Here is a 25,285-nt window from a genome sequence, read left to right on the forward strand (position 1 = left end):
GAGCGCCACAGATCTAAGACAGCAGAGACTGACTTAGATCTGCGAGCGCTTGAGAAATGATTTTATGGTCGGCGACCGCACTGCCCTGCACACAAGCTGCAAATCGATGATTATGTAAAACATCCGTTCGCATGCGTGAAATCTGAGGTATTTAGATGACCCGCAATCAGAATGACCTCCAATGTGTGTGACGGGAACAGGCTACATGGGGCCCATTTATGACGGCTCATATATGGAATGCGATCTGGGTGGGACCATACTGCCCAGGATCACATGAGATTAAAGAGGTTTAATGGACACAATCCCCCCTCTCCCTCCAGATGCACATACCACTGGCCATCACATTGCAGCTGCTCTTGGCGCCGGATCTGTAGCTTTGGGGGACACAGCAGATACCGGCAGCTCAGCTTGGCGATACTGCAAGTAGTGGCATCTGCTGCTTCTTGCCAGCAGGTTGAAAGAACTGTTGCCGCTTTCCCTGCTGCGTGTGTGAGCTTGGGATCCTTATACTCCAGAGGCGGCGCTTCAAATGGGGATGATCGTGCCAGCCACAGATCTTGGAGAGAGGAGCCGTGGGCTGGCCACCCCTGCTGTATGGCATAGGGGTCTGGGCAGCGCAGGGGGGCAGAGGGTCCCTGTGACGGATGGGCAGACAGCAGTGGGGTCCTTGCGGAGGATGGGAGCTATTACCAAGTTCCCATCCTCCGCAGGGACCCTGCAGCTATCTGCCCATCCGTGGCCACGACCCCTTACTCCCATGGGCGCAACCCATATCCACCACACCACGCTTCTGTCCACACTGCTGCATGCGAACGGGGCGGCAAATAATCAGTTTGAATTTTGGCTCATTCTGTGTAGCATAATGTGTAAGGGGCAAGTATAAGGGGTCTACTATTGTGTTGCATAAAGGGTATATGGTGTGGTACACACCCCTATATCCTTTAATGGCCACACATCTTTTCTGTAGCTCGCCACTCCAGGGGGGCCCCGTGACGCTGTTGTACCGGGGCCCAGGATTTCTCTTGGCAGCCCTGGTTACGCGGTGTGCACCGCCACCTCCCCATCATTGGTTAGTTCGGCCACCGCGTGACCGCGTCCCCTCCCACACTTCCAGTAATGCTGTGCAGCCAGCCAGGGTGGGTGCGGTCAGGCAGCATTACTGGGAGCGCGGCGTTAATGACGGTGCTGGTAAGCCCCTGGCCTGAGGTGACATACTGAAGGCGCGGCGGCGGCGGGGACCCGACGGCTGCTGAAGCCTGCGAGGCTGTGAGTCAACTCTGCAACGGTGTGCTGCGGAGTGTGCCCCCTGCCTGTGTGCGCTGCTTTGTATATGCGGCCGGGTGAGTCTGACTCTGTGAGAGTCTACCCCTATTATACTGACTAAGGGGGCTATGCTGAAAGTTTTTGCACTGGTCTGGACTCTGGACTGTCTGGATCGGATCAGGATGCATTAGCCAGTATATAATGGATTCACAATCCCAGGCCTAGCCAGTAGCCCTATACTAAGGGCATGAGTATAGGGCTGGGGTAGCCAACCCTAGTCCTCGAGAGCTACCAACAGTGCATGTTTTGCAGGTCTCCTCACAGAATCACAAGTAAACTAATTAGCTCTATCTGTGGATCTTTTAAAATGTGTCAGTGATTAATGAGTGCAGCTGTGCAGCAGCTAGGTTGTCTGGAAAATGTGAACTGTTGGTAGCTCTCGGGGGCTAGGGTTGGCTACCACTGGTATAGGGCAAGTTCTGGTATTGGGAATGGAAATCCCATTATATACTATATAGTTTACGCTAAAAGTACTTCATATCCCCCCCAAAATTCGGAGGGCTGCTGCCCCTTAACCCCCGACTTTCCTGGGGGGGGGGGGTGTTTGTCGAGCCCGCGACCCCCTGTCCCGGGTTGGCCCTTTGGAAAGTTGGTCACCCTATAAATAAGGAAAAATTAAATTAGGGATTTATATATTTTTGGAAAAATAATCATAAAAAAAGTGCAATTAGTATTGTGCTGCTGTTGGGTTTTATTTCATGTATTTCAGTGGTTCCCATCCCTGGTCTTCAAGTACCTCCCCAGCAGTGCACGTTTTCCAGGTCTCCACACAGAATCACAGGTGACATAATTAGCTCCACATGTGGATCTTTTGAAATGTGTCTGAATAATGAGTGCACCTGCCTGGTGACTTGGAAAACGTGCACTGTTGGGGGTACTTGAGGACCAGGGCTGGGAACCACTGATGTATTTGATTGACAGTGGCACAGTTGGGAAAATACATATTCCAAAATGCATGCAGTCATTTGTAGTTCCTTAAGCTCTGGCTGAATTGAGTCCGGGGCAGGCAGAGTTGACACTTGTAGTTCTTTACAAGCCACTATGAGCAAGCGTTAATTGCTTGTACTGTAGGTCTTGTAGTTCAATGTTTATCTCACTTGTAACCATGGTGCACTGCCCAAGGGTTGCTGCTTCGGCGTGCCAGGCCCCGAGAGCTTACCTGTCGGGGAAGAGACAGGTTTTAGTAATATCTCACCCTGACAACGTAGATGCAAATATTCAGGTGAAGGTAAAACGGTGCGTAGTAAACACATACACGTAACGCATCATTCCTAAAAAAAGGAAGTGAGGCCTTTATACTACACCCGCCCGCACGTTTGGGCCACGTCGCCCAGTCACTAGTTTTTAATGAATCAGTTAATGTTTACACATCCACATTGGTAACTGAGACGACATAAGCCATGAATAATGATAACACGACACTAGCCGACGGCGACTACACAGTGGGTGACTGGCTGCGAGTGACTACACTGACTGATAGACGAGCAGCAGATAATGAAACACTATCTCTCTGATGATGTATAATAACAACAGTCACGAGTGTGATCATTGTTGTGAAATTAATTGTGAAATAAAGATCGTCGAAACCGGACAAAAGATCAGTGGACACACCCCCTTCCCTGAAACCGACCAATCAGCGCTTAGTTTTTCAGTGCACTCGTTAGAAAAGAACAGGCAGTATTTTAGGACCGTACCATTCACATTGCGGGCGCACCCTTCCATTTGGTTTGTAAACTCGCTGTTTATGACACTATTCCAGACCGGAGAGCGATAGTACGTCTCATAAAATTGGCTAACGCAGTGATCACGAGTTTGGCATATTGATCACTTGATAGCGGATATTTTCATCTTCAAGATTTCGTTAATGGTTCGATCCTTCCTGTATATATACACATGTCCTCCCCGCACACGCTGCTTGTTTGTTGGACGTTTGAGTTGAGGAAGCGATAGGGCTAGTTTGAGGGGTGCGCTGCTGGGTACGCACAGTGCGGCTTTACAGGGCAATTATATAAGGAAAGGGCACATTGACCGTCTCTGGTGATCAGTAGCCCCAGTATCACAGAATAAGCCCATCTAGCCTCAGTTTCCGAGAGCTTACGCTGTTCTGTCCCCGCCGCTAGGGGCAGCCTTGTGGCTATCCGATAGCCTTCATCTCATGATGGCATTTGTGCAATGACTTTTAATGTAGTCCCTTTGTGATCATTACTCAGCCCTTACTGCGTTCCTGTTTGCCTCCTCAGTGAGAGAGGGTCCGTGTACACAGCTTATTTTAGCAGGGTGCGTCGCATGCAGCTAGTCCTGTAATGCCCTGTGCTGCTGCTTATAAGTCACCATGAACGCCTTAAACGACTCTTACGTTTCTATTAAAGACATTAAGACCGGGCAGAAAAACTTAAATATCGTCTTTATTGTCCTGGAGATCGGTAAGTTGCCAGCTGGCCCGGGCCGGCATGTATCTGTGGGCACCGCTGGGTCAGGCAGATGTAGCGGCAAGTGCATGGCAGACACGTGGGCACAGCTGGACTACTGCCCCATCAGCTGCTGCTTTCCTGTGTGTCGCACATACACCCTATTAGTCATCTGGCCTGATGATTACTTCGTATTTCTGCACTTACTAAATGACCCTTCTTGTCTTTTCCCATTTCAATCTCCATACAGGCAGAGTTACAAAAACAAAAGATGGTCATGAAGTGAGGTCCTGCAAAGTGGCAGATAAAACGGGCAGCATCACTGTCTCAGTGTGGGATGAAATTGGAAGCCTTATTCAGCCAGGAGACATAATTCGCTTAACAAGAGGGTATGTGGTAATATTTGGGAGGTCAATGATAAATTGCTCTTATAGAAGCTTGCAGACCATTTAAAACCATGTATTAGATGTGCTTCTGCTGCTGCTACTTACTGTAAGGCCTGTCTGGCAGCTGGAAGATAATGGAAAGAAGCAATTAGTGGATCTGAATTGTTATGGGAACAAAATATGGCCATGCAAAGCGAGGCTCTCCGATTCCTACTGTGTGTTGTCGCTCATTTGCAAGTTAAGACAAGCCTATGATTTTCTAAGCCTTAAGAGACCTGTGACATGACTGCAACTTCTCAGTATAAATTCTGTTAAGGTGCCCACACAGTGTTTACTTTTCCATGTGATGCGTGCTTTTGTGCTTTGCAAGGCAAAAGTAGATTGTCCCTGTCAGGTATTTTTGTACTACATCGCATCATGTCTGCTTTAGGGATGGCCATTGGTGCCTTGACCATCTATGGCAAAAGTGCAACTGCCCATCAATTGTGTAAAACTATGCAATAGGTGACCATCGATAGTTTTACATATCGATGGTCATCTATTATGTTTGAGTGATTGGCCGGAGACGGAGGGAGGGCCTTTGTGGGTGCTTGGAGGCGGAGCTATGCTCCGTGTCCCGGCACATTGAAAAAAAAAACATAACCTTGGTTTTGCTCTTCCATCGATGTAGGGAAACCACCTGGTTCTCCCCCCATCGATGGCAAAAGTATTCTACATCGGCCATAAACCTTTGATTTCAAGTGGTCGATGGCCATCCCTAGTTTACTTCCAATCACACCCTGTGCAGGGAATCGCTAGAGATGACCATCAATGATTTTGAATACTTTTGCCTTCAATGATGGAGAACCAGATTTTTTCTGGTGTGCCATCGATGTAGGGAAACTTAATTTTTTTTTTTTTCCCCAAGGTGCTGGGACATGGAGCATAGCTCCGCCTTGACAACCTTAAAGCCCTGGCTCATGTTCTGATTGGTCTATGGGCCAGTCTGTCAGAGAATGAATGACCATCGATAGCTAAAACTATCGATGGTTATTCATCATAGTTTGTAACTATTGATGGCTGGTTGCAGAATCACCATCGCTGGCTACTTCACTGATGGTCATCCCTAGAAACCGCATGTGATGTGTATTTAACATATTGTAGTATATTCAAAATCTTGGGCACCATTATTTATTTTTGGCAACATTATACCCCTATGAGTTATGTGGTTAACGAAGGTCATACATGCATAGCATTGTTACTCTACCCACCCATTCCAAGGTGCTGCAAATTACATGAACATGTGGCACTTGTCATAATCCATAATATGGTCAGCCAAAGTGAATTCCAAGCAGTACCCTGAAAGAATCCCTAAAATGTGGTGTTTGTGAATTATTAGGATGATGGTCCATGTTATGAAGAGATTATGGTTTACATATGGTTAAGTTGGATAAGCATGGACTTACTTAAAACCTGGTGTGTAAAGCTGACCATACATCTAAAGTTAATGATACTATGCCATCTGCAATAAAAATTAAAAAAAAATATCCAAAATGTAGCGTTTTGGGTTGTGTAATTGTATTAAAACCTAGGTCTACATATTGGATTCTATGTTCTCTTCTTGTAAGTAGACTGGTTAATGTGCTATATACTGTACTATATGTAGCTGAATTGGCTTGAGCAAATAATTTTGTTTGCAATAATAAAGAGCCATCATTACTTCCTGAATTGTTCACAGAAGCAGTCAAGTATGTTCTAGCTAGCTAGCTTCCCTATTATGGCAGCCTGGCATGAGTCAGTACATGTTTAATAGTGCTAGCTAAGCACACTGTCAGTGCAGATGAATGGGTTATTGTATACAGATCAAACTGTAAGACTAGCTGTACAAATAGACTAAATGCCTGATTATATGCGCCATAAATTGACAAATCTATTACATGACTGAACTATTTAACATCACATTTGTATTTTAATAACGACCTATTTAGTGTTACAGCTAGAACCACAGTTTGCTCTCATTTAGTATGATGTTCCGTTCTCCATAAGGCTTTCTTTGTTCTTTTAATGTGATACTAGAGCACATATTTTCTTTAACGTACACCGCCCACCTGACAAAACACAGTTCACCCCCTGGTTTGTTGGGAGCAGTGATGTGGTAGGCATGGCTTTTGTATGGTGCATAATTGATGACTGTGACTTGTACCCCTTTCACACTTGCAAAAATATCCCGGGCTTTTGCACATGAACATGCATTAACCCAGGATTTAGCTCGGTGTGAAAGGGACTTGTCACCGCTTCCCGTGTTCAGCATTCCGGGATTTCTACCGAGGTCCTGACCTGGGTAGATTCCGGAATCAACACGGGATGCGGTGAGTGTGAACGGGTATTCCGGGTCAGCGTGATCCCGTTCGCTGCAGTGAAAATGCACTGCTGGGAGGTGCTGACATCTCCCAGCGCCGCCCCGGCCAAGCCTCCAGATGACGCCACCCGCCCAACTTCATTCCGGGTCGGGTGGCCAGTGTGAAAGTACTTGCAAGCCGGGTCGCACCCGGGACTTAGAACCCGGCTTGCAAGTGTGAAAGGGGTATTTAGCATCATCTCAATCACAGGTGAAGGGTTTGGTGCAATATGTGCGGTTAGGCCAAACACAAGACTTTTTAAAACTGGGCCTTTTAAAGAACATCACTTTTCTTTGTTATAGCCACTGCTGGCTTTGTATACTTTCTATTGGTGGGGAAAAAGCTTCTAAATGTAAGCCTTCTGGCACGTGGTCACTGGTTTTTGCCCAGTATATGTCTGTAATATGCGCCACTAGAATTTTCCCACCTATTCTGGCATTGCAAGGTCTTGTGCTGATATATATACTCCTGTCATACTTCCTGGTGTTAACAAGCTGGTTTGATTTGTGTCCACCTGATTTTTGTATACGGTCACAAGGTCTACCACAAGAAGGCCGACATTCATTAGGTCGATCACTGAAGGTTGACTCTTTTTTCAAAAGGTTGACATGGGTTTAGGTCGATGGGGTCATTAGGTTGACACAAGCACTAGGTAGACATGGGTTTTTCATTTTTTTTTTTTTTGAGCCAACATGTGCTGACAGGAAGTATTGAAAGTGTGGAGAGAGAATAGAAGTGGCTAGTGCAGCACCGCTATGGTGCCCATGTCGACTGTTGGGACAAAAATGTGAAAAACGCATGTCAACCTTTTGACTGTCAACCTAATGCTTGTGTCGGCCTAATGACCCTGTCATCCTAAACCCAATGTAGAACTTCCATGAGAATATCACCTTACTGCCAGGAGTCACTGGTTTGTAGATCATTGTTAGACTGTAGTGGTTTTATTTCCACAGAACATGGACCCTAACTAGTATTGCCTCCTTTTTTAAGATTTTTTTTTTTTTTTACGTTTTGTGTAATAAAAATATATAATAACTAGGTTAAATTGCTTTAAACTGAACAATAATTTTTATTTCTTTAAAGAAACATTTATTTCCAAACATTTTACCACTTGTTTATACCCAAGTGGTAAAGCAAACTATTGAACAATTTCTTTTTAAATATTGTGGAAAATAATGTAGAGACCTGTGTTCATATTGAAGGTACGCATCGCTGTGGAAAGGCTGTCTAACGCTGTACAGTGGAAGAGGAGGGGAACTGCAGAAAATAGGGGAGTAAGTAGACACCTTTCTTTTAACGAGTGTCTTCCTTCCAGCCAGGGCATCATTCTATAATCGATGTTTGGATTTTTTGAGTTCAACACAGCTGTGCAGAACATAACTTGTCAAGATTATACCCTTTCTATACACAGCTTAATGGATATTGGCGTATTAGGCTTATTTGGGCAATTAGTAAGTAAGGTGCTGCACCCATACACGGTGTGATGTAAGCTTATGTGCTGCCCATACTTTTTTTTTAACTAGATTTCATTGCATCTAGTTCAAAACACATGGTGCTTTAGTACATCACATGCATTTTGAACTAGATGCAATGCAATCTGGTTTAAAATGCACGGTGTGCATTGCACTGTTTGGGCACCTGTAGGATATTTTACCATTGTAGAGCATGATTGTAACTAAAGAAAAGTTTCCATATATTTCTTTTGGAATAGGATGGATTGGCACAGGTTAGTTTTAGAATTTAGAAAAAAAACATGGTAACTGCTGATGGTATGAAATTTGGCAGCAGTATTTGGTTGGTAGTGCTCCCAATAAAAGAGTTAAAAAACGAACTAGAAACAAAACTCAAGAGGTGACTGAAGGGAACACAACAGGGTTTTTGGGGCACACTTGTTAAATAAACGTTTATAAGGTTACTGAAAAAATTTAAATGTAACTTTTATTGGTAAGACTAAAAATTATTGGACGCATATAAATACATTAAATACATACAGATGACTCAGTCATAGAATATCAGGTTCCACACATATAGAAGGTAAAAAAAAGCACAATTGATCAGATCTAATCCTCCTTCATTAGCATAGAATGAGCGAAAATGTTTTCAGTCAGCTGCTTCTCCTCTTAGTGGCACAATCGAAGTTCAAATCTATTCAATTGACAAGCAAATTAATGCAGATTACATTTATCTGCCCGTGTTAAGGAGATAACTGTTACAGTAACACAGGACACACCCCGTTTAAAGGGGAGTGATGCGAAATCCCGACGTTCAAAATCCTGACACCGAAATCCCAACAAGGGGGGGGGACGACGACGTGGATCGCACCCCCTTGCGGGCCCGGTGCTTCGCTATGCTCGGCACACTAATTAATTCTCCTCTATGGGTGACGTGGACACCCACAGAGGGAGAAAGTGTCGCGATTTTGAACGCCGGGATTCCGACCGCTGGGAATATAACTGCATCCCGTCTAAATAAATCCCCCCCAATAGTTGGATTTTACTCCAAAATATACAAAAATAAAAGAAAAAATATATTTCTTAGTCAGCGGTGAGATTTGGAAGGAGGATATAATAACTGGATTAAAGAAGAAAAAAATAAATGACATGCATCACCCACTGAGCTCAGTTGCTTTTGCTTTAATATTTGTCTACAGCACCGAATTTTCCCTTTCTAGTTCCCCAGATAGGTACTAGGTAAGGTACCCGTTACTGCTTAGCTTCTGAGTTCTGATGGTTTCAGGTGGTCCATTGAGGTATGGCTGTAATTCTTATTGATGAACGAGCAAGGCTAGGTAGGAATGAGCTTAGGATTGCGTCTGCTTTTTACCTCGCCAATGAGTGTTACCCCCAGGGGCATTGCAGAAAGAAAGACACCACCGGTTTGGCAAATGAGAGCCGCCAGGTGATGGACCGTGGGAAACTTCTCCCCTGGCTTTCTTATCACTGATTCATATATCTACCCCCCTTGTTAGTGGGGGACATTCCAGAATGCAATCTCATAATCCGTCAGGAGGCAAAACTATATCCTGACTGATTATGTGTTGAGTATTCAATGGTATCCAGAAACTTCAGTAAGTGCTAACTTTTGCTTAAAACTCTTGTTGCACATCTAACCTTACCAAATAATCTGGGTTGCTGTTGCCATCCCTGGCCTTATTTTGTCCAATAAAGATTCATACTTCTGACTATCATTAACTTAATTGGCCCATTGACTAATTACAAATCTCCCGCTCTTCATTTGGCTGTGCCATTGTAATATTTATTTATTAACAGTTTCTTATATAGCGCATACATATTACGCAGCACTTTACAGAGAATATTTGAATATTCACATCAGTCCCTGCCCCAGTGGACCTTACAATCTATATTCCCTACCACATGTACTGTACACGCACACATACATTCTAGGGTTAATTTTGTTGGAAGCCAATTAACCTATCTGTATATTTTTGGATTGTGGGAGGAAACCGGAGTTAACCCACGCAAGCCCGGGGAGAATATACAAACTCCGCACAGTTAGAGCCATGGTGGGTATTGAACCCATGACCTCAGCGCTGTGAGGCAGTAATGCTAACCATTACACCATCCGTGCTGCCTGACGTAACATGACCTTTTTAGTCTCACTGTGCAATTTGGGCTCTTGGAAGAGCCACATTTTTAGGTGACCTGACAGTGGGTCTGGGCAGCTCAAGGAAGCACTGCGAGCGACTACTCCAAGAGAAGTTGTCGCAGTGTATATCTGGATTGGCAACTGCCGGTTTCCAGGTTGTAAAACATACCTGCTTCATTCAATGATGGCAATCTGTTATTTTAAGCAATACAATTTTATCTCTAAAGGTGCCCATACACAGTACGATGATCGTACCCGTTATGGGCTGGATTGCATCGCATGCAATGCTATCTGAGGGAAGTAAAAAAACAAAACACATACTTTTTGAGCTATGCGATGACCACAGGAGCACGCACTGCACGGTGCTATTGCACCGTGTATGGGCACCTTAAAGGTGGCCACATATCATTACCTTTTTGATTCTTCAAAATGTCAGACTCCATTTGAACTCCTAGTTAGCCTCCCCAACACACGATAGGTTAAGGGAAGTTACACACAAGATCTATCTTAAGATCTGCTACTCCCAGCATACTGGTCAATAGTAGCCTCTTCACATAAGATCCACCTCCAACCTGCGGTCCTGCCCATGTAATTGTAATCGTACCAAAGCACCTTATGATGTAAAAACTCACAATGCATCGTACAAGCAATCAAAATCGTGCATTTGGTCCTGAAATCATTCTAATGTATGGCCATCTTTAGGAAGTTAATGCCATTGCCTAGTACAGAACTTATAAGAGTAGTAATGTAACAGGAAAAGATGTTTACTATGCAGAATGTCAACTGTTCTATCCTGTGCGTTTTGTCCTACATTTCATTATCTGCCTTGTGTAAATATTCAGCTAGTTAGTGGGGAGAAGTGGACTGCAACTTGTTGAATGTCTAATGTGAGTCTAGAATCAACCGAAATTCTGTTAGGGCAGTGCATTTAACATCTAGTCCTCCGAATCAATGAACCATGTATGTTCCCAAGTAACTTTACCAAAATGTAATCCACCTTTGGATCTTTAAAAATGTAGCAGCAATTTTGGTGTCATGAGGACTGGATTTCAGAAGCACTAATAGGCCCCCTTAAGACCCCCCCCCTTACACCATGCCGATTTCCCTCGATTCAGACTGATGTGGCCGAGAAATCATTCCAAATGGGATGTTTTTAGCACCCACAATGTGTTGCGTCTGATCCAGAGGTGTGCGCCAGCGGTGAAGCACCTTTTTTGCTTGTCTTGTTCTAGACCAGGGGTCTTCAACCTTTAAGACAGCGTGGGCCACCTAAAAAAATCCAGTGAAGCCCGAGGGCCACTAAACTCTACTGCAGTATTTCGGACAGCCCCATAGAATCACAGCTCTCCTATAACGTCAGCACAGTCCTTCATAGATAATTGGCACAGCCGCCCATACTCAGCACGTAACCCCCCCCCCCACACACATACCCCAATAGTCATCAGCAGCCAATTTGGGTTCCAGTGCAAACAGTAAAATATGTGCCCCCCCCCCCATATATAATTTGATATTGAATAAATTGCACGCGCCGTAGGTGCGCTCCCAAAGAGGGGTGTGGCCTTATTATAAGGGGCGTGGTCTAATTCTAAAGAGTGTGAACTAGCAGGAAAACAATTACCTGACACCTCTTTTGCAACCTGCATGACCAGGCATTGGTTACCGCAGGAATGGTCGTTGTCCTCACACGCTTAAGTTGACTGAAGGCTGCACAGTGACATATAAACATGAAGGCCCACACAGTGAAATAGTATGCCTCACAGATCAAGCCCAAACAATGAAAGGCTACTTAAATCAATATACACTGTTTATCCGTAATGCCCATTACACATTGTGCATCACACCATAGTGTCCATTAGACATTATGCCACACACCGTAATACCTGTTGTACTTTGTCATACACCGTAATGCCCATTACACATTATGCCGCATACGTGATGCCCATTACACATTAATCCACACAAAATTATGCCCATTATGCCACAGACCATAATGCCAGCAGTACTCCTGCTTATACATATGATGCCCCAGCAGTGCCCCTCACCCAATGCCTCAGCAGTGCCCCTCACCCAATGCCCCAGCAGTGCCCCTCACACACAATGCCCCAGCAGTGCTCCTCACACACAATGCCCCAGCAGTGCTCCTCACACACAATGCCCCAGCAGTGCCCCTCACACACAATGCCCCCAGTAATGCCTGCAGCTTTGCCAGGCCCCCTGCTCCCGCCTGCTGTACCTCCTCAACCTGCAGCTTTGCCGGGTCACCTGCTTCCACCATCCATGCCGCCTCCTGCAGTTTCGCCGGCTCCCCTCCGCCAGCTGTGCCTCCTCCTCCTGCAGTTCCTGCGCCAGGTCCCCTGCTCCCGCCAGCTGCGTTGCCTCCTCCCGAAGCTTTGCCGGGTCCCAGCTCCCACCAGACGTGCCTCCTCCTCCCTCAGCCACACTGGATACACTCCTCTGCCCTGCCTGCAGCCAATGAAAATCGGGTAGGCGGCACCCGGGGGGACTCCATTACGCTGCCTCCCTCGGCAGCATTTTCTTTTACTTTACTGTGCATGGCGGGCAGGGGCCACTGAGATCAGCTCCGCGGGCCACTTGTGGCCCGCGGGCCATGGGTTGAAGACCCCTGTTCTAGACCATATTGGCATTTTTTTCAGGTGTTGACCTATTTCCTGTCTACAAACAGTGGTCGGCCTAGACATTGTCGACCTGTTCCACACCCGACACTCTGGTTTTCTACTAAATTATAATACTGTACATGAATTTCCAAGATCTCTCAAAAGTAGCACTTTTTTTTTTTCTGGGTAGCCCATGTGTGGCTCTTCTGCAGTTTGTACAAGGGCATTTAGCCTGGTCAGCCAGGTGTCTACTTATACATTATACCAGGCATTCCCAACCACGGTCCTTAAGGCACATCAACAGTGCAGGTTTTAGTGATATCCAGGCTTCAGCACAGATGGTTTAATCGGTATCACTCGGGTACTAATTAAGTCACCTGTGCTCAAGCCGGGATATCACTTAAGACCTGCACTGTTGGTGTGCCCTGAGGACTGTGGTTGGGAATGCCTGCATTATACTGTCTAGCTCAGGCATGTCCAAATTGTGGCCCTCCAGCTGTTTTGAAACTACACATCCCAGCATGCCTTGCCATATTTTTAGCATTCCCTAGTAACCACTGAGGCAAGGCATGATGGTACTTGTAGTTTCAAAAGAGCCTGAGGGCTATAGTTTGGACATGCCTAATATGGGAAAAATTACACTGTAAAGCAATGGAAATTGTGTACTTTGATTTGTGACTCACTCATCAATTTAGTATCTTTAACGAATTCCTGAGCACAAGCATAGAAGTTCAGATTTTATCTAATTCAGATTTGAAGTGATTAAGCAATCACTAGGAAGAACTGTGCTTTAACAGGAAAGAGGTTTAACTTCAAATCTGAATTAAAATGGACTAATTTGGTTAATCAATAGGTTTTAATTTTCTGTGTTTGTTAGACCTTCTTTCATATGATCACTTGTTCACTATAATTTCATTTGACTTTTTCTTTACTGTGTAAACTGGTTAATGTGAAAGGACTGACAGTGTGGAAAAATGAAGTCCTCTATTTATTCACAGGCCAGGTACGGTGCAGGCAGCCGCAATGCGAGCTTCCACACACTACCCTGACCGGAGGGACCACCCTCTAGGGCTGTAAAAAAGGTAACCCAACTACCATGCTAGCTCTATCCTGTTTCAGTAATGTTGAAATAATTTGGATGGTTTAGCTGGATGATGTGCTTGATGCGCTTACATTGTAAATGGTTTGTGTGTACAATTTTTTTTTTTTTTGTATTTTTTTTTTTGTTACTAATAGAAGGGAATTTGACATTTAAAATCACAGTATGCTTAAGGTTTTTGATTCACAATATAAACATTGCAGGTTGTGAGCTTGGATGTGAAAGTTTTCAGGTGATTAACTGGCTTTTCCATACTTCATCCACTGTCAATTAGCACAGACAAACTTTAACCCACTTCTTGATAGGCTAGTTCAGTGGTTCTCAAATTCAGATTCAAAATCAGGCAGGTCTTGTTTTCCAGGCTACATGTGGTATTGTCAGGTTGCTAATATACTGGTGCCCTTGGTGATCTTGAAAACATGAAGTGTTTGGGGTCCTGGGGATCAAATTTAATAACCAGCGTTAAAGGATTTTATTTTATCTTATTCATAGTTGCAACCAAAAGTTCTCTACTTATGGTTGCCTTGTAGATCCCATGCAAGATGAATCTAATAGAAATGCAGTTCGCTAGAGCTGATCCTAAACTTTAATAGAGACATATGGGAAGTATTAATAAATCTATAGCTAGCAATCAGAATCTAGCCAATGTAATTTAGTTTTGGCAACCAGATTGTAGCAAGTACTGAGCAATAGGAAACCTTTCCACTAAAGCCCCATACACACTAGAGCAGTGGTTCTCAACCTCGGTCCTCAGGGACCACCAACTGTGCAGGTTTTGCAGGTCTTCTCACAAAATCACAGGTGAAATAATTAGCTCCACCTGTGATCATTTAAAATGTGCCAGTGAGTAATTAGTGCACCTGTGTATGTGAGGTGACCTGGAAAATGTGCACCGTTGGGGGTGCCTAAGGACTGAGGTTGAGAACATCTGCACTAGAGGATATTTGAATAGATATTGCTCAAAGGGGCTTCTAGTTTATATAATTTTTTAAATTTTGTGTGTGTGTCGTTAACTGTGACCCCTCCTGTGCATCATTAACAATCCTTCTGTGACTGAAGATACTGATCAGTTTGGATATATAGCCAACAACCTGTGTGTTCAGTGGGTCCTCGTGATGTCAATGAATGATATAGTTCACTGCTATTCAGTGTGTAAACTTATTTCCCTGCTCTTGTACAGAATACTAGATTGGCTGCAGTGCAGGTCGTGTCCTGTGTATCTGGCTATAGTTTGTTAGTCAAAATCCCTGATTAATTTTGTCAGATTGCCATTTTACGCAAGGAATACACAATCTTATTGGAGTTTTTCTGGTACTTGTGTATTATCCGGGCGCCCGATACATCGCATCGCATGCCACTACTTAAGGCGTGCGATGCAATTGTACCCGATTTTGAGCCTTTCCCGGGAAGAGTGTACAATTTTAATATCGCATCGCATGCCTTAACTAGTGGCATGCGATGCGACGTGATTATACCCGATAATACATTGTACAGGCACCCTGATGCCTGATTACAATGTTAAATGCACCCCCATACCCGATTTTTTTTTTTTTTATTTTTTTATTTTACACCCACCCTGATGGGCGATTACTATGTGAAATGTCCCCCCCCCCCTGTTAACGCCACCCCAGTTTCAACACCAACCCAAAGCGTGGCGAGCGCAGCGGTACGCGTCCTCCAACCTTTTCATACCCCCACTATCCACGTCGGCGTGGAGTTGATTTTATATAGTGTGGCGAGCGCACGCGTATTACTTCACATGTATTCCGCGTCCCCTCGCTGCGCTCGCCACACGATATAAAATCAACTCCACGCCGGCGTGGATAGTGGGGGTATGAAAACGTTGCGGGCTCGCTGCGTTCGCCATGGTTCGGGTTCGCGTCGATACTGGGGTGGCGTTAACAATGGGGGCCATTTAACATAGAAACATAGAAATCACCCATCAGGGTGGGAGTACAATCAATTATCGGGGGGGGGGGGGGGGGGGCATTTAACATAAGAATCAGGCATCTGTGTGCCTGTGCGATGAAAATTCGGGCTGCATCGCATGTGATATGATTGGATGCGATGCAACATGATTTTTTAAGGTGCGATGAAAAAATCGGACGCCCGGATACTGTTTTTCTAAATGTTTAACTTTAGCTGGGGAAAACCATCATTTTGTTCTTATCCTGTGCCATGATTTCATTTTAAAAAGGTCAATTCAGAAATAGTATTTGACAAACCTAATGAGAAATGCCTTAAGTTGGCACTTATTTCTTTGCTGGAGCAAGTGCAGGAAAGAGGCATGCTCTTCCTGCTTTCTCTAATAGCTAAGCACTCTCCAGTTGGCCTAGAGTTCATGATCTGGTGCATGCAGTGGAATAACAATGGGTTCAGACCTCTTTTGCAAGTGCAAAAAAATTACCCGTCCCCTCACTGGCGCAGCTCTTGTTCACTTGGAATTGTTCTGGCATTTACATAAATACAAGTAGGAAATATATAAAATAGATAAAGTTGCTTTTAATCTCTAACCTAATGGCAAAGGTCAACCTAAATGTTCCAGTTTACAATTGTTTTCTCCAAATATTAAAAGGGATTGTATCTTGCTGCAAACTAGCCAGGGATAACTAGTTGTAATTGCTGTAATGTCCTTGAGATGAATACCCCTTTTTTCCATTTACAAGCCGGGTCGCACCCGGATTTTGTACTCTGCTCCAACCTGGCTTGTGAACCCTTTTCCATCTTTCACCAACCCGCATAATGCCGGGCAGGTGACATCATTGGGAGGCGTGGCTGGGGCGGCGCTGGGAGATGAGAGCATTTCCCGCTGCTTGCTTTTGCATTGCAGTGAACAGGACCTGGGTCGCATCGGTTACCAGATTACACTGCACAGTGACCCAGGTTGACTCGGTGTCAAACCCTGGTCGCTACCTGGGTTGGAACTGCCGGGTCTCACGACCTTTCAACTGGGAGCGTTTCCACCTGTCTACAATCCTGGGTTTGGCGCGCTCTGGATAATTAGGCTAGTAGAAAAGGGGCATTAGATATACAATGTACTGATACATGTTTGCAAGTTGAAGATAATTATGGCATCACAAAGACAGTTTTGCCTTTTTGTTCCTTGTTCTCTATCGAAAGTGTTATGACACTTCATTAGCCATTCTAGAACTTCAAATATAAAGTCATCAATTAAGTGAGGGCTGAAGTATTTAGTAACTTGTGCTTGGCTTTCCTGTAAGAGTACCTTTTGGTGCATAAATGTTGAAGATATTCTTTTGCAGCTATACTGTTACAGTACCAGTGTATGGGAATTAGGAACATTTCTTAGCTAATGCTATTGGTGGTCAGAAACGAACTTGAGTAAAGGTAATTCTACAGGGCCCGGGGATATACACTGTATTTGTAAGAATTTACATTATACATTAGATCCAATAACTTGTACAGGTTTTGTTGCATTATGCCTAAATGTTTTTTTTTCCCCCACTTAGATTTTGTATGGTGTATTCCGAAGTGCCTAATTTCAGTGAGCCAAACACAGACAACGCTGGCCAGCCACCAAAGCCAAATCAAAACAAAGCTGTAAGCGATAAAAAATTTGTTGTGACTTTACATTAAAGAGCCATTTAAACAGGAGTCCTGACAAATTTTGATCTATTGAGTAAATTAATCTGTTTAGGATACTTATACTCCTTTCCCACTGCAGCTCTTAAACGGTAAATTACCATTTTATTTTTTTTATAGCCTTTTTTAAAAGGGTAGAGCTGCAGTGGGAATGCTCCAGGTTGCTTTACCTGTTTAACAAATACCGGTATTTGTTAAACAGGTAAAAAGCAGTGTTTTACCTGTTTAAAAGCCGGATTTTTTTGGCAGTGGGAAAGGGGTATTCATTCTACCCGTAAAAAAATAAATAAAAAAAAAATCAGCATGGGCCAGCGGGGCCTTTAATGCCCCGCATGCTGGGACTTGTGGTTCTCCAAGTCCCAGCGTGTGGGGGAGGCTTGCTGGGACTCATAGTTCCACAGTATAAGACAATAGTTTGTTCTATTTATTTCTTTGTTCTTAAAATACGGGGGGGCCCCTAGTCATTTTGTCCCTCGTATTTTGGGAACCGGCCCTGTCTGGTTTCCTGTGTGTTTTTTAAGTGTGAATGTGCCAAAAACTGCTTTTAAACGGTAATTTACCATTTTAAAGCTGTAGTGGGAAAGGGTCTTTATGGCTCTTACCCATTTAAAAATAATGGGTCATTACCCGTTTAGGCAGTGGGAAAGCAGCATTAAACATTAAATTTTGACTGAAATGGTCACTTCGTGTTTTTTTTTCCCAGTGAATATTAATGCCAAATTTTCATTCAATTGTAGCCAGCATTACTATTTTCATTAGTGTTTTCTTTGTGTACATGTTTCCATAGAGCACTCATTTTTGTTTTTGCGTTTGATACAAAATTGTATGTAGTTGCAACTTGTTTCAACGTCTTCCCTTTTTTTCCCAGGTACATGGGGATCAAGGGAATAATTCCCCTCCAAACTCAGGTAAGAACTCCTAGTTTAAAACCTTTCCCTGGGAATACTTAGGAACCATGTCAGTTGGTGGCACCCAAATTTGAGGCAACTTTTTTTTTTTGCGCCCCCTCGGGTCTCTGATTTATGTCCTAACTTCTTGTAAGTCTTTTATTGGTGGTTGCAGTTCACCACTTTAATTCTATCCTTCTATGCAGGTAATGGCCCACAGTCTTCATCAGGATCCATGACTTCATACTCTAATAATGCAACATCTTACAGTAACAATAGTAGAATAAATGGACGAGGACCTTCAGCTCAACTGCTGAGCACTCCACCAGCTATTATTGCTCAGACAGGAATTGGCAGTATGAGCAATGGGAGAGATCCAAGAAGAGGCAAAAGATGACATGTATAGCTCATGACGCTACACTCTGTACTCTACTTGAACACTTTGTGCACTTTTATGTATGGTAAAATGTGAACAGTTGTATATTTTATTTTTTTCCCCCTCTTGTATAAAAATACCCGGTACTTGTGAGTTATCCGGGCGTCCGATTTTTAAATCGGGTCGGATCGGGACATCGCATCGCATGCGACCATCGGATGCGATGCGATGACCCGATTTTTCCATAGGAATCAATGTTAAAATGGACTGAGTCCATTTTAACATGGAATTCAATGGGAAAAAGGGGTCCTTTTCATACCCCTACTATCCAAGTGGGCATGGAGTTGGATATAAACCTGTGGCGAGCGTAGCGAGCCACCGAGCCCGAAGCGTGGCGAGCGTAGCGAGCCCCGCGAGGGGACACGGAATACCGTCCCCTCGCGGGGCTCGCTTCGCTTGCCACGCTTCGGGCTCGGTGGCTCGCTACGCTCGCCACAGGTTTATATCCAACTCCATGCCCACTTGGATAGTAGGGGTATGAAAAGGACCCCTTTTTCCCATTGAATTCCATGTTAAAATGGACTCAGTCCATTTTAACATTGATTCCTATGGAAAAATCGGGTCATCGCATCCGATGGTCGCATGCGATGCGATGCGATATCGTATCGCATCGCATCTGATTGTATGCCTTAACTTAAGGCATACAATCAAAAAATCGGACGCCCGGATAACTCACAAGTACCAAATACCCTTAAGCTGCAGACTGACTAATACTATTGCAGCATGGTCATATTAGAAGATAATGTTTAATTTCATCAGAATTACTATAAAGTTACACTAAATCCATTGAGGATGCAATCTGTATAGTTAATATTACTGTTTGGATCTGTCAATATAGATATTGCAAAGTCTATCAGGCTACATCAAGATCTAAAATGAAGATTGTTTCTATCTTGATGTTTGTTTTTTTTCTTTTCAAAGAGAATGTACTTACTGTAAAATAAAGCATATATAGGGTTAATTTTATATTTTTATTTTTTTTATTTACAACCTGGTGGTATGTAATCAACTGTCATAAAATGAGTGATACTATTACACAATTCTGGTCTAGCGATCTCATATGGTTGTTTGCAACCTTATGTACAAGTTCTTGGAACGGACCATTCTAGTGTATTCTGCAGCCCAATGAAGACCAGAGGTAATTATCCAATATAAGCTGTAACCTTTTAGTCAGAATGGGCTAGACGAGGCATGGGCAACCTGTGGCTAGCCAGTTGTTGTGGAACTACACATACCAGCATGCATTGCCACAGTTTTCGCATTACCAAATAGAAAAACCATGGTGAGGCATGCTGGGACTTGTAGTTTTACAATAGCTGCAGAGCCACAGCTTGCCCATGGTGGCAAGGCTTCACTTTTTTTTTTTTTTCTGGCATTTATTTCAACAAATATTAACCAACTTGCGGAAGCCTATGTGTTAAACCGTTTTCTGCCTATTAATAAACAGTTATTGGAACCAAATGCAAAATGTTGCTCTTCATTATTTCCGAAATCTTCTATGAAAGACACTGCTTTTTAAATAGCCGAGTGAGATTTACATGATCATACAAATGGATACAATACCACTGCATACTCCGTTATCTCCGATTAAACTGGTCCAAACTCTGTGTTTTAGAAAAACCTCATGCTTAATCCAGTTTTCAGTAAATCCTGTGTTTTTTACTGGGGTGTGCCGTTTTTGTCTTGGGTGACTGAATAATCTACCCTAGGTGAAAAAGACTATGGAAACATTGGTAGAAATCACAAAAATGGACTGGTTTTGCTTCCGATGTTCAAGAGGGCACTTAAAAAGACTTTGAATAATACTGTGTAGTTGGATGGAGCTTGTTGGTGCTGTATTGGAGTATAGACTTTGTGGAATATACTGTATAAACCACACCATATTACACAAACCTAATAATAATGCCTCATTTTTCATTGTGTGCTGGTTTAAAAATTGAGGCTAATTACTATAATTGACACCTGTCTAGTACAATCTAAGAATATAAAGGTCTTCTCTACACCTACAGTATGAGCAAAGCATTTTGATAGTTCATGTGGAGTTGGATACATGTTGCGACTAATCTCAAACGTATAAAATGCATTCCAGTACAAAATTTCACATTTGCTAGACTAAAAAATGAGATTGGTTCAACTTGGTAAATGCTATGTCACCCATACATCAAAATGTCCGGAAGCCCTGACAGTCAGGCTGGAGAAATAGGAATATTTAAACAGGTTTTAAATCCTCTATTCCCCTATCAGAATATGGTTTGGAGTGGCAAACATGTTTAAAATAACAGTTTCAATATCCCAAATGATCAATGGCTGCCAAACTGGTCCGGTTATTGGGGCTGCTGATTACTACTGCTTACTCCAGCAGTTGTGCCTAGCATAGTACAGGATGGTGTTTATTTACTAAGATGGGATCCTCTTATAAGGTCTAGAAGGTGCTTATAAATATGTAGATTCTGATTGGTTGCCCATAGGAACATTCCATCTTAAACCCTGAGGTGTGAGTATCTCTCACACCAAATACAGGTTGAGTATGTGTGTGTGTAAAAAAAAAAAAAAAAAAAAAACGTAAAAATCCCTTATCCAAAATGCTTGTGGTACCAAGCATTTCGGATAAGGGCTTTTTACGGCTCCCTCGGCGGCCTTCAGGATCTTCAGCGGTCCCAGTGGTGCATTGTGCGAGTTGATGTCACTGGTGCACCTGCGCAATGCACTCCTGGGGCTGGAGAAGATCCTGAAGGGCGCTGTGGACATAGGGGGACTTGGTAATCTGAAATATAAAAAAACAAAACTTGTTTTTGGATAAGAGCTCTCCGGATACGGGAAACGCTACCTGTAGTAACAAATGCACAAACATTCATGGCTGTAAAAGTAAATATGTAGTTAACTAGGTAGTGACATTGAAAGAAATATAATTATAATTAAAGGGATTTTGTTTTTGTTTCTGAAAGCCTAATGTTTCAGAATATTTTAAGAATAAAGTAGAACTTGTATAAGAATCATCTTTGTCAGTTTAGAGTTACACCATGTAGAAAGAAAACCTTGACCAAGAGGAAAAGGGTTGTGTTGGTAGGTGCACTAAAAGGGTTTTTAGAACATCCCTTTTTTTATTTTTTTAGGAAGAACATTAAAAAAAAAAAAAAAATATATATATATATATATATATATATATATATATATATATATATATATATATAGATAATAGCCTGGCACTCTCCTTGTTAAAGGTCTCTGTGGTCCGGTGCTCTCTGTCCCTTTGGGGGGAGGTATATGCTGCAACGAATAGGCACTCTGGACACTTTCAACATTCAGTCAAATAGAAAATAAGACACAGCTGACACTAGCTGCAGTTGTCAACGTTTCGGGTTACTACCCTTTATCAAGACATAAAAGAAATACAGAGTGGTACTTACATATATAGCCTGTGGCTGTGACAAAAACCCGTGCTGTACAATTAACTCTAACACGCTGCAGCAGGGAGCCGGGTGACGTCATAGATGCGACTGGGCGTCGACGGTTCCGGACTCCCACTAGTGGGCGTGTCAGAGGGTGTGAGTTACCATCACCTAGGTGATACAAAAATAACAAATACATTTAAAATTTTCAGACAGTAGCAGGATAACCGTATCATGTGTATAACAATGCTCTAATGACTCACTTTAAACGGACTCATCAATGATTATACTTATGTAGCTAGAACATATTATGAAGACAAAGTAAGTGGTCCGTGGTATAGAGATAAACTATAAATTAAATAGAGACACTAACGGAGGGAAAAGCAGTATGACACAAACTGACTGGGAGCAATTACAATGTTGCTCAGGCTGAGGTGAATGATGGGCTTAATTGGAATCAGAACAAACCAGTGCAATGACCTTTAAGCAAATGGGCTGCACAGCTGTAATCAATAATCACCTTATTACAAACGGAAAACATGAATCAAATGTTGAAGCTAGGATGAGGCAGATTCACAGAAAGCAGGTGTATGAAAAATATTCATTTAAACCAAGTGGTTTTACTGTTTGTAGCCTATATATCCATTTTGCTTCTAGTTGTAATAATAGACTGCCTCTGTCACCTCCTCTACTATTAGGTGGAATGCAGTCTATAATTTTGTATCTGAGTGTGGGCAGAGAATGTTTAAATTCTTTAAAGTGTCTGGCCACCGGTTGGTCAGACCCTTTGCCATCCAGGGCTGCACGGATACTTGATCTGTGCATGGCTATTCGCTCTTTGAATTGCCTAATGGTCTTTCCTATATATAGGAGACCACACGGACACTTTATATAGTAGACGATGAAACGGCTGCTACATGTTAAAGGATGTTTGATCGAAATTCTTTCACCAGATCTTGGATGGAAAAAGTGGTCACCAACCTCAAGGTTGGAGCAAGTAATACAGCCTAGGCATTTAAAGTTGCCATTTTTGCGGCTAAGGAAATGGACATTGGCAGTTGGTTTTAACAGGCTAATATCATTGTGTACTACTTTATCTTTGATATTCTTGCCTCTCCTGTAAGAAGGCAAGATCTTAGTATTTTTTAAGGCTGGTAAATTCCTATCGGTGGAAACAATTGGCCAGATTCGTTTCGCTGTTTGCATCAGCGCTTCACTCTGTGTGGTGTACCGCTGGGTCCACACAATCCTGCTGTCATTATTAGTGTTGGTAGTGGAGTTCAGGGTCGTTGTCCTGTCTAACTTGAGTACTTTTAATTTAGTATTCCTCAAGAGTTTGTATGGATAACCTCTGACTAGGAAGTCTTTGGTCATTCTGTCTATTTCAATTTCAGCATCAGCAGTATTACTGCAGATCCTGCGTGCTCTCAGAAATTGGGAATAGTGGAGACCCCATTTGAGGGAAGGTGGATGATGACTAGAACCATGCAGAATTGTGTTTCTGTCTGTGGGTTTTTTGTGTAAAGTGGTGATTATTTCACAGGCTTCATTTATTGTTATTTTAACATCTAAGAAGTTGAGTGTCTCAAAGCTACAAGAGTAGGTGAATTTAATGGATTGGTCCTGCGTGTTGATCAATTTCATGGTGTCATGGAAGCTGCTCTCATCTCCTGACCACAGTATGAAAATATCAATAAATCTCAGATATAGCTTGATGGATCTGGCAACAGAGGGATTGGCAAAAAATAAATCTCTTTCTATATCATACATGAATATATTTGCTAGGCTCGGGGCGACACAAGAACCCATTGCCACCCCAGAGCACTGCAAATAATATTCACCGTCACACATAAAGTAATTCCTTGACAAGGCCAAGTCAAGCAATTGTAGAAAAAAGGAAACATCAGGGCCACCAAAGCACTCACTGGAAACAACTGCCCTCCTTACTGATTGTAATCCCCTATCATGGGGGATACTGGTATAGAGGGAAACAACGTCAACAGTACATAGTAAATATTTTTGATCAAGGGGTGACAACTTAATTAACTCTTTAAGAAATGAATTAGTGTCTTTTAGGTAAGTGGGTTGTTTTTGCACCAAGGGCTGAAGAAAAAGGTCAAGGAATTGGGCCACAACATAGTACAATGAGTCTCTGGCCGAGATGATCGGTCTACCTGGTGGATGAAGAGGGTCCTTATGGAGTTTGGGGATAGTGTACAATATCGGAGTTTTAGGGAATTCAATTTCTAGAGCTTCACCAATCTTGTCGGGGATAGTTCCATTTTTCACTGCTTCTTGCAGAATCTGGTCAAGTTCCTTTTTGTATGTCGCTGTTGGATCACCTCTTAGTTTCAAATAAATCGATTGATCTGCCAATTGCTGCCGAATTTCTGCTTTGTAATCCACAAGATTTTGGACAACAAGGGCCCCCCCCCTTGTCAGCCGATCTCACAACTATGTCATTGTAGGATCCTAGGGCTTTTAGGGCTGCTGATTCAGTTGAAGTCATGTTGATATTGCTGTTAGAGGTTTTGTCATCCAGATGTTCTATGTAATTGTCCATGTACGAGGTAAAGGATTTGATAGAGATGTTTTGCGAGCTGGGATCAAATAAGGACTTTTTCTTTATAGTAGGTGCTGGCATCTGCGGGCTGTTGGACTCTGAAAAGTATTCACGTAGTCGTAAACGTCTGTCAAATTTATAGAGGTCCACTTTTTCTTCAAAGCGATCTGGTCGGCTTGTTGGAACAAAAGAAGTCCTTTATTAAGAACTGAAAATTCATCAGCTGTTAACTCTCTGTCAGAGAGATTGAAGACTAGGTCCTCTGGGTTTCTGCCCTTTTTCGCGATCCTGACCCACTGGCCTCCACGCCGGGTTCTAGCTCGTCGTTTGGGCCTCGTCTCGCTCGTTTTAGTACCCCTAAAGGGGGTCTCTGTGCTCCTCTGCTCCGGGCTCGCTGGTTTGGGGCCCCTGCACATTCTGTATCAGAGGAAGATTGGCCTCCACTCGATCTCTCAGTATCGTATGGTTGCCTACGACGGTAGGTTCTTCTTTGATTATATTGAGGTCCTTCGCGGCTATAGGCCCAACTGTACACTTTGTATTCAGTGTAGTCGCGGTTGACCACTTCACACTTCTTTTTTTTTAAATCTAT

The 25,285-nt window shown here is 43.2% G+C and overlaps 1 protein-coding gene across 2 annotated transcripts; it reads left to right on the forward strand.

Annotated features, from left to right (window-relative positions):
* The first annotated feature begins 3,154 nt into the window (after window positions 1–3,154).
* On the forward strand, window positions 3,155–18,942 carry NABP1 (nucleic acid binding protein 1). 2 transcript variants are annotated; one of them, XM_083153490.1, is made up of 6 exons: window positions 3,180–3,746; window positions 3,982–4,120; window positions 7,698–7,769; window positions 17,286–17,376; window positions 18,287–18,326; window positions 18,512–18,941. In XM_083153490.1, exons 1-6 carry the CDS (start codon window positions 3,656–3,658, stop codon window positions 18,700–18,702), a joined length of 624 nt encoding a protein of 207 aa, XP_083009616.1. In that variant the 5' UTR covers window positions 3,180–3,655; the 3' UTR covers window positions 18,703–18,941. The 2 variants fall into 2 exon arrangements, with proteins under 2 accessions (XP_083009617.1, XP_083009616.1); XM_083153491.1 differs by lacking the exon at window positions 7,698–7,769 and having other exon boundaries at window positions 3,155–3,746; window positions 18,512–18,942.
* The last annotated feature ends 6,343 nt before the right edge of the window (window positions 18,943–25,285 follow it).

The sequence above is a fragment of the Crinia signifera genome, chromosome 7 (assembly GCF_055691185.1).
Source record: "Crinia signifera chromosome 7, ASM5569118v1, whole genome shotgun sequence".
NCBI lineage: Eukaryota > Metazoa > Chordata > Amphibia > Anura > Myobatrachidae > Crinia > Crinia signifera.

Excerpts from the sequence above, each read along its gene's own strand:
- NABP1 (XM_083153490.1), top strand. The coding sequence starts at position 3,656 with ATGAACGCCTTAAACGACTCTTACGTTTCTATTAAAGACATTAAGACC. Across the intron at positions 3,747-3,981 it reads CTTTATTGTCCTGGAGATCG|GCAGAGTTACAAAAACAAAA; the intron begins GTAAGTTGCCAG and ends ATCTCCATACAG. Across the intron at positions 7,770-17,285 it reads GAACTGCAGAAAATAGGGGA|ATTTTGTATGGTGTATTCCG; the intron begins GTAAGTAGACAC and ends TCCCCCACTTAG.